Source organism: Pinus tabuliformis, chromosome 5_1 (assembly GCF_031772625.1).
Source record: "Pinus tabuliformis cultivar Carrire ecotype Pingquan chromosome 5_1, CPIR1, whole genome shotgun sequence".
In the NCBI taxonomy this organism is placed as follows: domain Eukaryota; kingdom Viridiplantae; phylum Streptophyta; class Pinopsida; order Pinales; family Pinaceae; genus Pinus; species Pinus tabuliformis.
This window is the reverse complement of record NC_142305.1, coordinates 584,206,082-584,222,411: the sequence shown is the minus strand read 5'-3', so window position 1 is coordinate 584,222,411 and position 16,330 is coordinate 584,206,082. Positions and strand designations below refer to the sequence as shown.

The 16,330-nt window shown below is 37.3% G+C and overlaps 1 protein-coding gene across 1 annotated transcript; it reads right to left on the bottom strand.

The window, feature by feature from the left end:
- Positions 1-3,229: 3,229 nt before the first annotated feature.
- On the bottom strand, positions 3,230-3,901 carry LOC149166183 (uncharacterized). The gene has a single exon (XM_089430089.1). The coding sequence runs from the start codon at positions 3,899-3,901 to the stop codon at positions 3,230-3,232; it is 672 nt and encodes a 223-aa protein (XP_089286215.1).
- Positions 3,902-16,330: the final 12,429 nt, after the last annotated feature.

Here is a 16,330-nt window from a genome sequence, read left to right as displayed (position 1 = left end):
CATTTGGTTAGCATCATATCCTCCAGCATTTTCACATAGAAAGGCCTTCACTGATATCCCTCCATAAGATCAGAGCACAATGCTAGCGAGACCAATGATTTATAAACACCATCATCGTTGACTCTCTCAAAACATACCCTACCCGAGTTCTCCCAAAGTTTGTTCCACCGGGACTATTCTTATATTGGATTCTCAATCCTCAAAGAATATCGATCATCTACGACTACTCTTATCTTGGATGCCCTACCACATCCTCAAAGAGTATCGGACGTCAAATGCTTACCCAATCCTCCATTTTATCTTCCCAAGATAAAATAAGAATGGTGTTTCTATCCCTCTCAACTTAGGGAGGACATACCCATTCCACTGAAGGAATGTACCCATTCCTCTAAAAGGAATGTACCCAAGCTCCCTTTTAATCAAGGACTTGACCAAGCTCCCTCTTGACCAAGGACTTGCTTCCAACAGCTCTCTTAGTGGAGATCATGGGATAAACAACTGCTTGTAGAACTCCTTTCTTTGATGTCATGAATTTCTTCTTTATCATAGAGTTTACATCTTGTGGGACTTCTTCGTAGGGCATAGACCATCCATCACTTTCATCCATGAGTCATGTCAGTCATGTCATCATTCCTTTCATTGGAAAGTGATTCATTAGACCATAGTTGGCCTTCCTTCATGCCTTAACAACGTAAACTTTGAAACGGGAACTGATACTGTTACCCATTTCGTAGATATAGCAAAAAATTGACCCGATTTTGAAAAGGGGTGATGCAGAACACACATTTTTTTAGAGCATAGTTTTTGGCACTTTAAATAACCGATACGATTGCCCATTTCGTAGGGGTAGTAAAAACGTGACCCGATTTTCAAAAGTAGTTAAACAGAATACACTTCTTTTTGTTGGGAACATATTTTTTACATTTTAAATTTTCTTATGTATCAAATATAAATATTTGTTTTTAAATATTAGTGATTTTCATGCTGATTTTGAAATGTGTAGATGCAACGTGTTGATGCAGCATACCTTTTTTTAAAGGACTTATTTTTCACACTTTAAAATTTATTTTCTCCAATTTTTTTTTAAATTTGATTACTTAACGAATTTTCAAGTTGTTTTATTTTTCTTTTTTTAAATATTGATTAGTTAAAAAGAAATAACAATAATAATAATTATCTCATAAACCATAAAAGAATTTGGGAAAAACAAAAAAAAAACAAAAACAACAAAATTAATATATATATATATATATAAAGTTAGGCAACTAAAAATAGAAAAATTAAAAAAAGCTAGGAAAAAAAAACAAACAAACAAACTAGATTAAACAAAAATAGAGAATTAACCAAAAAAAAATTAAAAACTAGTAAAATTAATATTTAAAACATTTAAAAAAAAACTAAAAAACCAAAAATAAACTGAAATTAGTAAAATTACTAATAAAAATTAAAAAAAATATGAAAATTTTAAAAATATGTCATTTTAAATTTAAAAAATAATAATAATTAATAAATAAATTAAAATTAAAACTAAAAAATTAAAAAACATTATAAACGTATAAAAAAATGTATTTTTGATTTTTGAAAAAAAAATGTTTTTTTATAAAATTTTAATAGTTAATTTAAGAATAAACAAATAAAAACATTAAAATTTAAAAAAAAAAAATTCTAAACAAAATTTTGTGTTTTTTATTTTTTTTTAATTATTCAAAAATTTCATTTTTTTATTGTGTTTTTCTATTAACAAAAAAAATAAATAAAATAAAAAATAAAAAATTAACGCGCCCCCATTGGGCGGCGGGCGGGCGGTTGGCCATTCCCAAAATCGAACAGCCGCCTGGTGGGGGCGCATTAAATTTTTCTTTTTTAATATAAAAACAAAATTTTAAAAAAATAAAAATAAATAAAAAATAATAATAATAATTGACAATAATAATAATAATTAAATAATTTTTTTTAAATAAAAAACACAAAATTTTGTTTAAAAAAACAAATAAATAAATTTTTAATGTTTTTATTTGTTTGTTTTTAAATTTACAATGAAAATTTTATTAAAAAAATCAAAAACAAAAAAACCACATTTTTTTATACGTTTATAATGTTTTTTAATTTTATTTTTTTTGTTTTTAATTTAAAAAGACATATATTTAAAATTTTCATATTTTTTAGTTTTTTTAGTAATTTCAATTTTTTTTGTTTTTTAATTTTTTTTTAAATGTTTTTAATATTAATTTTACTAGTTTAAAAAAAAAAAAATTGGGTTAATTCTCTATTTTTGTTTAATCTAATTTGTTTTTAAATTTTTTTTCCTTGTTTTTTTTAATGTTTTTTTTAATGTTTTTTTTTAATCTTTCTATTTTTAGTATATATATATATATATATATATAGTTTTAATTTTGTTTTTTTTTCTCAAATTTTTTTATGGTTTACATATTTGGGTTTTTTTTTCCTTTTTTTTTAAATATGTTTTTTTTACTATTTATTTGTTTATAATTTAAAATATATATATATATATATATATATATAGATATATATATATATATATATAGTTTTTTAATTCTTATCTTTTATAGGTTAATTTTGTTTTTTTTTTACATTTTTTATGATTGATTTTTTTCGATGTTTGATTTTTTTTTGTTTTTTATTTTTATTTTATGTTTTGTTTTTAGTATATATTTTAATTTATGTTTTGCTATTTTTTTTGGAGTAGTCTATAATGCGACTTTTTGGAGATTCCGATCATCCAAAAAGTTCATTATTCCAGCCAACCACCCAACCGGCCTTTTCCTCTCCGTCTCCGTCTCCGTCACCTCGCTGGAAAGTCAACTTTGTTACCTCCGTCACCGTCACCTCGCACGCCGACTGCCTGTTTCAAATTCACCAACCCCGCGTACAAGCGTATCACAATTACGCCAACTCGATTTGAAAATTTCAGTCGAACCGGAGCATCCCCTACTACCCCGCCCTTGCTAGAGCAGAACCACCGACTGAGCGAACCCCGTCTTTATTTCCCGTCTTCTGTCATCGACTGAGTCAACTGTGAGTGCGTCTGGATGAAGTTTTCTTCTTCGGGGCTGCAATTTCTTGTGGAATCAAACACCCAATTTCCCGTACTGAAGAAGAAGCATTCAAAATCACCGAGTAAATGGCTCTGAATTCTATCCAAGACACTCAACGTGCAATAAACTGGGTCTAAATTCCAAATGAATCCACCACATTTCATTAACCAATATTATCCAACTCGTGAACACTGAAAGCTATAAAAAGATCCACCATTGTGACCATTAATGTCGATATTACAAACGATGGACGCCTGAACACGGTGAGCAAGAGCATTCAGAATCTTTATACGACCTTGGACATGTATTTTGCAGCCTATTGGTACAACAAGAATACTGGAGTCAGGTTCAAGAGGGTTAATATCACTAGGATTTGAATTACGGGGAAGGAGAGAAAATGGGCCAACCACAATACTTGCAGACAAGTGCTGCGTTTCCCCACTCATAATTTGCCCCTGCGGTATGTACATGGATGCAATCTGGTGGCCATAGTAAAACAACTCGATATTGCTTCTGTGAGTGTAATTGAGGGTTGCAATGTTTGGGTTCTTGACTGCAACAAACACTGAGATGGTGATATTGATTCTGTTGTGCTCCAAATCTGAATAGTCTGAGATGTAGAGGCTTTGTACCTGCACTCCAGTTAAAGTAATTGCTGGGGAGGTGGCCTTCAACACGGTCAAGAAGAGAATCAACACCCCTATAACAATGAATATCATCATCGCTAGCAGACAACAAATGAAGTTTCCCCTGAATTGTGATGAGCCCTTTTTAGGTGCCATGCCATGCAGCCCCTCATCAGAGCCCTCACCCACTTCATGCCATTCCATGGAGCCCGTCACCATAGCCTTCACCCACTTCTGTTAACTAATTGTCATATCATATGGCCAAGATTCAAGATCAATCAATCAAGTATTAAACACAAGGCCAATAACAGAATCATGGCAGCTTTTTGGTCTCAGTAGGTTTTCTATGAGGGTGATCTTACGTGGTTCCTTCAAACTCGCAAACATTCTGGCCCATGCAAGATACTGACCATGCAAGAAGTCGATCATGCTTGCAGTTTTCAGACAAAATTGATTTCTGAAGTTGTCATTTTCTGTTTTGGAGTCGGTCTTTAAGAACATTCCCAGAACTCCTGGTAGTAGAATTGCCTTCTAGACTTCCTTTCTCTAGCAAATAATTTCCCAAAACTTCATCTTTATGGAAACTAAATTCGGAGTAGTCTATAGACTGAGGACTAAACGAACTTTTTACAAAGAGGTCAATAAGCTTTGAGTTTTATTCGCCTTTCACGAGATGCCATCCAGCAGCGTAAAACAAGAAGTATAGTACGCAGAAATGAGTGTCTTGGATAGAATTCAGAGCCATTTACTCGGCGATTTTGAACGCTTCTTCTTCAGTACGGGAAATTGGGTGTCTGATTCCACAAGAAATTGCAGCCCCGAAGAAGAAAACTTCATCCAGACGCACTCACAACTGACTCAGTCGATGACAGCAGACGAGAAATAAAGACGGGGTTCGCTCAGTCGGTGGTTCTGCTCTGGAAAGGGTGGGGTAGCAGGGGATGCTCCGGTTCGGCTGAAATTTTCAAATCGAGTTGGCGCAATTGCGATACGCTTGTACGCGGGGTTGGCGGGGTTGGTGAATTTGAAACAGGCAGTCGGCATGCAAGGTGACGGTGACGGAGGTAACGGAGACGAAGAGGAAAAGGCCGGTTGGGTGGTTGGCCGGAATAATGCACTTTTTGGATGATCGGAATCTCCAAAAAGTCGCATTATAGACTACTTTTTTTTTTACTTTTTTTGTTTTGTGTTGTTTCATTGTTTTAATTTGATTTTTATTTTTTATGTTTTCATTATTTTTTTGAATTTTAATGTTTTTCGAGGTCATGATAAAATATTTTACGCCATTATTTCAAAATGTTGAAATTTTACCCTTGAAATTTTTTTTGTTATCCCAGCGTCAACACTTCTATTTTTGAGCGTGTTTTTTGCACAAAATTTACCATTGAAAAAAAATGTTATTCAAACATCAACACTTCGTTTTGAGGGTGTTTTTGGACAATTTTTGCACAAAAATTGGTTTTCACTGCATTTTTAAAACATGTTGAAAATGAAAATTTACCCTAGAAAAAAAAAGGTGTTATTCCAACACCAGCACTTTTTGTTTTTAGCACTGTTTTTGATGTTTTTACGGGGTTTTTTGGCCAGAGTTCCCGTTTTGAGTTTATAGTTCCCATTTCAAAGTTTACATTTTTCCTTGTTTCCATCTTCATGTCATGTTCCCTTAAGGACCTTTCATCCTACCACATGAGCATCAGGTAGAAGACTTCCACAGTTATTCCCCTAGTAGCCCTGCATAAGCCCATCAAGATATTGTTCAAAAAATATGACATGAACATTAAGTCAAAATTAACTTTGGTATGGTCTTTCATCATGACATCTTCTTGTTTGCATCAACGTTTTGCATACATATTGACACATCTCCAAAAGATATATATTATCAAGGGTCTCTTTCTTTTTCAGACTTCATTAGGGTCTTTATATCTTTATATCATAGTCAAATCTCTCAGTCCTTGGATGTTGATTGCCTTCTCCATAGTTCCATATCTTATGATATCTTCCTTTCTTTCTTCACACATCTCTTTTCAGGAACTTCTAATCAGAGTTCCTCCAATTTTTGTCAACCACCTCATATTTCATATGAGGACATATTATGTTGATTTCATCTAGTCAATGTGTGAACTATGCCTTCCTACATTCTTCCAAAGGAGGAGATCATTTCTTTTGATCGTGCTCTCGAGGTAGAGCATTCATCCATGTTACCTGCAACCATATGACATGACTCTATTTTATCAAATACAAGCATACATACCTCATTTTCCTTTAGGTCATCTAGACTTCCTTCAGCAACTTCCTTGATTGAAGGAACTTCAATCCTTGATCTACTTTACTTCTTTTGACATTATACCATCATCCCATGAATTCCTACAAGTTGGAATTCTCAATGAAATACTCGCTTCTTTTTAATCAGTGAACCTCCCAATGAAGATTCCAACAGAGGATCTTGAGTATCCTCATCTAGCAAATGTTTCCTTTTGATGTATGATGACCTTTATACTTGATGACATTTTCTTCATAAGTGCCACTTATGCTATTAATGAGGTTACCAAGTGCTATATTCTTTTGTAGGTGTTGTCATAGACTTCTTATTTCAAATATTTTTCATGCTTCTATATGATGATGTCACGAGCTCTTGCTTTCAATGCTTCTATGATGCCATGATGCATCTTATCATGCTCCTTAATGACTCATGAAAACTTGGAAAACATAAACTTGAAAAGAACTAGGTGAAGAAAACTATCTCAATCATAGTAGAGATATTTTACTTCCTCTTTCTTGGATTTCTTCTTTTCAGTTTCCTCCACTTCTTCAGTGATATGGGTTTCTTCTCTTCCCCTTTTGTTATTGCCCTTCTTGAGCTTAAGACAATCTCTCTTATAATCGCGATATTATTGTCATCCATGGCATTGAACCTTAGCCATATTCTTGATGTAAAGTTGCCACATTCCTTTGGTTGTGTATTTAGTACTACAATAGTAATCTCTTTGTCAAACATTATTTCTCCCAAATCTTGAAGTTGATCCCTCATTTTAGATATCCTCATGAAGTATGAGGTTGTTCCTTCTTTTTTTTATATTCTTAGCTTGTAGAGTTCTTGCCTTAATGAGATAATTTCTCCTACAGTGCTTACGGAAAACAACTCTATTAATTTGTCATATATTTCTTTTGAAGTTTCGAGTTTAGATACATATGGAATGAGGGTATCCTTGATGGATTCCATGAGAATACTTTGAGCCCTTACTTCCCCTTTCATAAACCTTGCAAGTGCTTGAGCATCTTCCTTTGGAGGTTTGGTGATTGTGCCCTTAACATGTTCCATGACCTAATTTTCAATGAGACTCAAATCTGTCATTTTCTTCCATGCAAGAAAATTTGAAGCCCCAACCAACTTGTTGCTTTCCTTGCAAAAAGACATTTTGACATATTCATATGTAGACGTAAAGAAACTTACTTGTGAAGATGCTTCTTCCACTTGCTACCTCCTTGAATTTGATGATGATATAGATAATAGAAACTTCTCCTTGATGAAGATAGTTTCCTTCAAGAGTGATCCTTGGCTCCAAAGAGAGGGAGATCACCTTAGAACTTTTGATGATGATGACAATGTTCTTGATCTTGCTTCTCTTGCATGAGTAGACTTCAAGTTACTTTGATCTGTAGATCTTTTCAACTTGAGTAGACGTAGGGCCTTTGTGATCCTTTTTCTTTGATGATGACTTGAGCGAGGATCCCAAGACTTCTTCTAGTGTAGATGTCTTCTTCGATCTAAGGTTTTGACACTTCCATGTAGATCTTTACTTCAAACACACTTTTAGGATGAGATAATCTTCTAGATATGCTTTGATTCCCTTCTAGAGTTTCGGTCCTTGAATGCTTGAGTGTTCCTTCTTCTTTTGATATTCTTAGCTTGTAGAGTTCTTGCCTTAATGAGATAACTTCTCCTACAATGCTTACAGGAAACAACTCTACTAATTTGTCATATATTTCTTTTGAAGTTTCGAGTTTAGATACATATGGAATGAAGGGATCCCTGATGGATTTCATGAGAATCCTTTGAGCCCTTTCTTCCCCTTTCATAAACCTTGCAAGTGCTTGAGCATCTTCCTTTGGAAGTTTGGTGATTGTGCCCTTAACATGTACCATGACCTCATTTTCAATGAAATTCAAATCTGTCATTTTCTTCCATGCGAGAAAATTTAAGCCCCAACCAACTTGTTGCTTTCATTGCAAAAAGACATTTTGATAGATTCAGATGTAGACGTAAAGAAACTTACTTGTGAAGATGCTTCTTCCACTTGCTACCTCCTTGAATTTGATGATGATATAGATAATAGAAAACTTCTCCTTGATGAAGATAGTTTCCTTCAAGAGTGATCCTTGGCTCCAAAGAGAAGGAGATCACCTTAGAACTTTTGATGATGACAGTGTTCTTGATCTTGCTTCTCTTGGATGAGTAGAATTCAAGTTACTTTGATTTGTAGATCTTTTCAACTTGAGTAAATGTAGGGTCTTTGTGATCCTTTTTCTTTGATGATGACTTCCGCGAGGTTCCCAAGACTTCTTCTGGTGTAGATGTCCTTCGATCTAAGGCTTTGACACTTCCTTGTAGATCTCGACTTCAAAAACACTTTTAGGATGAGATAATCTTCTAGATATGCTTTGATGCCCTTCTACAGTTTCAGTGCTTGAATGCTTGAGTGTCCCTTGATGAGTTTCCCTTCCTTGATTTGTTACCTTAGCTCTAATATCATGTTGAGAAATTTAAGGGATGAAACAAAAGGTGATTTCTCTAGCAATGATAACTACTTGTGAATACTTTTTACTTCTTTAGATTAGGTTCTTCTTTTGAATTATTATAGGGTTCTTCTTCATCAAACAATACTTAAACAATAAACAATAATGAGACAAGAGACACAGGATGTAGGCGATCAGCGAGGGCCAAAACCCCTCCAATTTGAGAGGAAAACCCAAATGAATTCTTCTTCTTATAAAAACTTAAAGTGACGAATTCCAAGACCAATACCCTTGACTTATCAACCTTTCCAAGACCAAGTCACAAGAACCTTCTTCATTGCTTCTTTTTCTTGCCCAAGTCAAAAATAGTCAAAACTGACTTCTAGCACTGCAATTTTTGGCTACTCTGGTATTTCAGGCCTTCTTCCATAGTCTTGTGATTCTCAGCTGCCTGAAACTTCTGCATGATCACACGTGGGTTGATTTATGGATCTTGATGATGGTTTCCTTCTTCGCTTGACTTGAGGGCTTCTCCTTATAACCTCGGCTAGCAAGATTGTTGGTGTAGTGACCTTCTACTTGGCTTCTACAAAGGTTGGTGTAACCCTACTACAGAAACCCTAGTTTTTGTCACACGTGTGAGGAGGATGACCCAAAAATAGTCCCAAATTTCTTCGCTCTTCTTCCCTTCCTTCTCGTGGGTTTGTTAAAATTGGCAACTAGGGCCAAACTCCATGTGGGTCATCTTATTTATGGCAGCTAATATTTTTCTTGGATCCCTCTCATCGAGCGGTGTAGGATTGATCTAAAGATAATCCGATTCCGATAAGTATTCATGGAGTTATGAATTTATTTGTGTTATAAGACAATTCGTCAAGGTTGGCCAGCAACCAAATAAACCCCTCATGTGCTCAACATTTTAGTATAAAAGGAGATGACTTGAGAGTCATTTTATACACAACTTCTCTCTTGATTTCTCTCCACTTGTCTTGGGTTTTTGTGTGAGAGAAATCTAGGAGGAAGTAGCCCTAACGCAGTCCTAATTAGGATGCCCTAACGCAGTCCTAAGGAGGATGATCTAGCTCTCAACGCAGTTATGGAGGAGAGATCTGAACGCTGCCCTATGGAGAAGCCCTAACGCTGCCATATGGAGAAGAGCTAATGTTGCCCTTTGGAGAAGCCCTAACGTTGCCCTATGGAGAAGAGCTAACGCAGCCCTATGGAGAAGCCCTACGCTGCCCTATGGAGAAGAGCTAATGCTTCCCTATGGAGAAGCCCTAACGCTGCCCTTTGGAGAAGCCCTAACATAACCTATGAAGAGGTATACGCAATTAAGAAGGGCAGCAATGTAAGCCCTTAATGCATATTAGAAAAGGGTCTCTACCCTAGATGGATGTCCGAGAACCTTAACGCGGTCTATGGAAGAATGAAAGCTCTAACTGCAGAAAGGGATAGGCTTGTTGTAGCATGTTGTAGTCCCTTATACACCTACAGGTCTACGTTAAGGCTAATAAAGAGGGCGTAAGGGCTAGTTGTGACTGCTGGGGTATAACAAGCCAAGTGCAATAAGCACATGGTGGCAAAACAAGGTGCAGGAATGGCACATGATGCAATATAGTGATGGGTACTGTCATGATTGATGAAGCATGATAAGATGTTGTATTGTGATTATGGGTGCAGCATGATGCAGCATGGTGAGGTGCAGCATGATGACGAGATGCAGCACGGTGATAGGTGAAGGAATCACCTTGGAGAATCAGTTGAAGCAGCGTGTCTTCAACTGATCTCATGTATCATCTTCTTAGAGATGATCTATGCTCTTATCTAGAGAAGTCAAAGTGTTGACTTCTGTTGCAAGTGTATTATCTCTCTCTCTGTTGAACTATTGAAGAACATACAAGAAGAATTGATCAAGGATTTCCCCACATTGGGGTTTGTCCCTGGCTAGCACCACATCTTGTGTCCTCTTGTCTTGGCTTGTCTTCTGCGATTTATGTTTATGTTCTATCTGCAGTTTACTTTAATGATGATGTGATTGCTAATCTGGAAAAGATATTGAGCTAACTGTGAAAATTTAAATAAATTGCTCTAAACATAGAACACACCTAAAATTAGTATGGTACCAAAGTTGAGGTGACAACAAATCCCAAGCAAGAGTGAAAGAGCAATCGCTAAAGACAGTTGGAAAAGGACAAAAGGATCAATGGATTTCTCATCCCTCTTCAAATTCACCAAGGGTGAAGTCGAAGCAGAGAATATTATCAAAAAGGCGCAGCGGAAGTTTCTGATGGCCTAAAGATCACTTCAATGGGAAGTCTGGATCTAAGGGTGGAAAGAAATACAGATGCCTCGTTTGCAATAAGTTCAGCCATTATGCGAAGGAGTGTCTGAATGGCAGGAACACATCACTTGATGATGATAACAATCATTCCGGGACATCTTCGATGATCAAAGGAATGACAGGTAACGCAGGTCATCAAGGAAATGGCCAACTCTTCAAAGAAAGCAAGGAACCTCGGGTATGAAGAATCAAATGTTGTTTCTGATAAAATAAAGTGTTATCTTGTATTGGCCCTCTCCTTCAAATTCTGTTGGAATCTGGCTTATTGATTATAATGCTTCAAGGCACTTCATCGGATAGAAGGGTGCTCTCTCGAATTTGGTAAGAGATAGAAACAATCGTGGGATTATACTTATAGCTAATGCCACCTATCCCGGAAAGGGTGTAGGAAATGTTACCCCTCAATTGAATGAGGGTAACTCGATTCATTTACAGAATCTCTTTTATGTACCTGATCACAAGAAGAACCTGGTGTCCATTTCGACAATGGAAGTCAAAGGTTTCAAGGTGGCATTCATCAATGGAAAGGTACGTGTTTGAAAATAGAATTTTCAAAGATGCTTTTTCTCATGGGTTCAAGTTGCAGGATGATCCATTGGGGATCATATCTCATCCATAACATTGTAGGTCTACTTATGGGGCCCTACCCGATGTGAGTCAAATGGTGACAAGGATGCCTAAATTCAAGAAGAGCATGAAGGTACATATCTGAGATGTACTGAATGGAAATCTTACAAGGGGACCATTCCCCTTAGGTAGCAAGTCCACAAGTTTTGAACAACCCGAGGGGTTTGAGATTCATGATCAGGAATCTCATGTATACAGGTGGAAGAAAGCCCTCTATGGCTTGAAGCAAAACACCCCGGGCACAGTATGAGAGGATTGATAGTTGTCTGATGCAGTTGAGATTCACTAGGAGTGAAACCGATCCAAACCATTGCTCGAAGGTTGTGTATGATAGACCTCTCATGTCAACACCTTCTAAGGACAACCTATTTCTGACATGTGCAGACCCTCTCATTTGCATAAGTAAGAGGGAGTTGGATTCCAAATGTGGAACGGTAAACTGCAAGCCCGTGACTACCTTGAGGATCTTAACTTTCAAGAAGTTATATGGTAGTGATGCCAAACCAGATTTGGGAAATACCTCTAAGTTTCATAAACTCATTCGCATTGATGTTCTTGGTGAACTTCCGTCCGGACATATGTTTTGCAGTTAGCATGATCAGCTCATATATGGTTGAGCCTCACTGGATTGGTGCCAAGAATCTTATGAGATATCTTTGGGGCACAATCTCTCATGAATTGAGATACACTACCGGAAATGTGAAATTGCATGATTATTTGAATGTTGACTAGGGAGGCAGTGTGGAGGATCACAAGAGCACTTCTGAGTGTTGTTTCTCTTTGGATTCTGCTTCAATATCATGGATGAGTAGGAAGCAAAAGTCGGTTGCTATAAGCACCGCCGAGACCGAATACATAATTACGAGTATGATCTCATATGAAGCTGCCTGGTTGTGGAAGCTCTTCAGTGAGCTGCTTGTACACATGATGGAGACCACCGTGATCTTTTGTGTCAACAAGGGGGGGATTCGATTGTTGAGGAATCTTGTATTCTATGATTGCTCCAGCAAATAGACATCAAATACTACCTTATCAAGGATATGGTACGTCGATGAGCGAGGAGGCTCCATCGCATTGAGACTGATGTACAGGTTGCAGACATTCTGTCAAAGCCCCAGGGAAAGGTCAAATTTGTGACTTTCCCGAACAACTTGGAGTCGTTGAGAGACCCTCTTATGAGGGTCCTGCATGTTGCATGCATTGAGCTCTGGGAGCTCCGGGGGGTTTGGGGTACTATTGAAGCAACACGCAACCATAGGGCGACTCACCCTCCCTTAATGGTGCGCTGTGTATAGGGTGAATAGCTCGGCCTTGCCCTGTAATACCCCGAGGCGACTTAAGGATAGAATGATTGGTTCTCCTGTCGAGGCATCCTACCCATGTAGTCTGGGACTCATGGGAAGTAGCTCTCACCTGATCAATGAGCAGGGAAATGGGGTTAGGGACCATAGTAGTACTATCGATGGACGCATCATTGTATCTACCATACTCCCTATCCTAGGATGACCTCCATTGATTTGGGATCAATATGAGTGGTTTGAGACACTCTCTTGTGACATTGATCTGGGATCAATAAAACTAACTTCAGGTTAGTAGAGAATGGTATGAGACATTCTCGATCAATTCTTCTTCTTCATGGTTCAGCAGAGCAAAGCAGTGCAGGGCAGAGATAGTACAGTCTGGTAGATGGATCAGTGGATGGAGTTCTCCCTACTTGAGAGAGAGTGTTAAAATTGGCAACTAGGGCCAAACTCCATGTGGGTCATCTTATTTATGGCAGCTGATATTTTTCTTGGATCCCTCTCATTGAGAGGTGTAGGATTGATCTAAAGATCATCCGATTCTGATAAGTATTCATGGAGTTACGAATTTATTTGTGTTATAAGACAATCCGTCAAGGTCGACCAGCGACCAAATAAACCCCTCATGTGTTCAACGTTTTAGTATAAAAGGAGATGACTTGAGAGTCATTTTACACACAAATTCTCTCTTGATTTCTCTCCACTTGTATTGGATTTAAGTGTGAGAGAAATCTACGAGAAAGTAGCCCTAACGCAGTCCTAAGGAGGACGATCTAGCTCTCAACGCAGTCCTAAGGAGGATGCCCTAACACAGTCTTAAGGAGGATGATCTAGCTCTCAACACAATTGTGGAGGAGAGATCTAAATGCTACCCTATGGAGAAGAGAGATCTAAACATTGTCGTATGGAGAATCCCTAACGCTGCCCTATGGATAAGAGCTAACGCTGCCCTATGGAGAAGCCCTAACGCTGCCCTTTGGAGAAGCCCTAACATAACCTATGAAGAGGTATACGCAGTCAAGAAGGGCAGCAATGTAAGCCCTCAATGCAGATTAGAAAAGGGTCTCTACCCTAGATGGATGCCCTAGAACCTTAACGCAGTCTATGGAAGAATGAAAGCTCTAACCACAGCAAGGGATAGGCTTGTTGTAGCAAGCCGCAGTCCCTTATACACCTACAGGTCTACGTTAAGGCTAATAAGGAGGGCGTAAGGGCTAGTTGTGACTGCTGGGGTATAACAAGCCAACGTGTGGTTTAGGAAAGCTGGGGAAGGGTGATCATATCCTTCGGACAAAAGTTCTGAAGGTTGTCCAAACAGCTGTTAGAATACCCTTACCCGCCTAGCAATGTGACAATCAGAGAATCCCCTCACTGTGAACTGATGTAAGTGCAGCAGCATGATATAATAAGGTGTGACAGTGTTGTAATAACGGTGCAGCATGTAAGGGACAGCAAGCAGACATAGCGTTGCAGTAGCAATTGGGACAACAGCAAGACATGATGCTGCAATAGCAATTGGGGCAGCAAGCAGACATAGTGCTGCAATAACAATTGGGACAGCAGCAAGACATGACGTTGCAATAGCAATTGGGACAGCAAGCAGACATAGTGTTGCAATAGCGATTGGGACAGCAGCAAGATATGGTGCTACAATAACAATTGGGACAGCAGCAATACATGGTGTTGAAATAGCAATTGGGACAGCAGTATGGTAAGCAAGCTACAACAAGCACATGGTGGCAAAACAAGGCACAACGATGGCACATGATGGTACATGATGCAGTACAGTGATGTGTACTGTCATGATTGATGAAGCATGATAAGATGCAGCATTGTGATGATGGGTGCAACATGATGACGAGATGCAGCACGGTGATAGGTGAAGGAGTCACCTTGGAGAATCAGTTGAAGCAACATGTCTTCAACTGATCTCATGTATCATCTTCTTAGAGATAATCTATGCTCTTATCTAGATAAGTCAAAGTGTTGACCTCTGTTGTAAATGTACTATCTCTCTCTCTTTGTTGAACTATTGAAGAACATATAAGAAGAATTGATCAAGGGTTTCGCCACATTGGGGTTTGTCCCTGGCTAGCGCCACATCTTGTGTCCTCTTGTCTTGGCTTGTCTTATGCGATTTATGTTTATGTTCTATCTACAGTTTACTTTAATGCTTATGTGATTTCTAATCTAGAAAAGATGTTAAGCTAACTATGAAAATTGAAATAAATTGCTCTAAGCATAGAACATACCTAAAATTAACAGTTATGAGGCTATTCTTGTGATTCTCGCACTTTTTCTTATTTCAGATCCTTGGTCGAATAGTGCCATGAGAGAGGCCGAGATCTTTCAATATATAGTGATTTTCCCATAGAAAATAAGTCGACTAGTGCCATGGGATAGGCCGACTTGCCATTCTAAACTCATCTTCATCCCCTTTTTAAGGCCGACTTGATGAGGTATTTGTGACAATGTCTTGGAGGGTTTGTGACACAGATTACTTCTCTTTTTACAATGTATAACATGCCCAATTGGGTCTTCAATACTTGACATTGACTCAATAGAGTTTATGACTTGATGACCAATCTTAATAGCTCTCAACAGGAGCTTCATCTATAAAAATAAAATTCCTTGAGCATGAAACTCATGACTAAAGCATAACAAAATAATTTTATTTTTCTTCTTTATATCAATTACATAAAATCATGATTACACGTCATTATGAAGACCGAACCTAGTTACATATTTCAACATCCTTGTCCTACTAACAAAGGGGTGTCATACACCAATTTGGTGCGTAGCTTGATGGTGACCTTAAAATTTAAATATTTATTTTCAATATATCTATTAGATTTTTTAAGTTGTTATGAGTTAATTTTGATTTGGTCAAGGGGTATGTCACGTGGTTTACCATACATTTAATATTAGCACATTGTATTCTATCTAACAAAACCTATTTAAAGGCTCAATGTATGCCATTGCAAAGTTTCTTTAGTGGTCAGTTTGTCAGATTAGTCGAAGGTCAAGATGATATATTTTTGTGGTTTTCGCGAGTTTGGGTTCCTTACTCAGATCTAGCCTTTAGTTAATGTGTGCATGTTTATGTTTATCTTGCTCCTACATGTGTAAGATATAAACATGGTATCAAAGCAATGTTATTGACTTCAAAAGGATCCCTTCACTACTATGATTTTGCTCATTTATTGTAAAGCAAGGGAATCTTGGCTTTGTGATGAGCCTTGCCTTGGCCGGGGACTTTGCACAAGTGATGTTGTGTGAAAGAAAACAAGAAGCACTTCAAGAATAAGGATAGAGAAATTTAATAGTCAAAACTTTGAGTTATGTAGGTAAAAATGGAGGATAAAGATTAGTGGGTTGTTGTGCCATGAAAATAACCCAATATCATGGCAAAAGAAGACTTGAAGAACATGGAGGACAAAATGGTAAGTTATTTACACTATGTTGAAGATAAATGTATTATTATATTCTACTCTTCATCAAATCCATAGGATAATCTAGTTGTGGCCATTGGTAGTAACACTGCATCTACATTAAAGTTTGAAGATGTAAATGTATCTCTATTATCAAAAGAAATAAGGTGAAAATCCATGAAAGCTCTACAACAAATGCTTTATCTATAGGAGG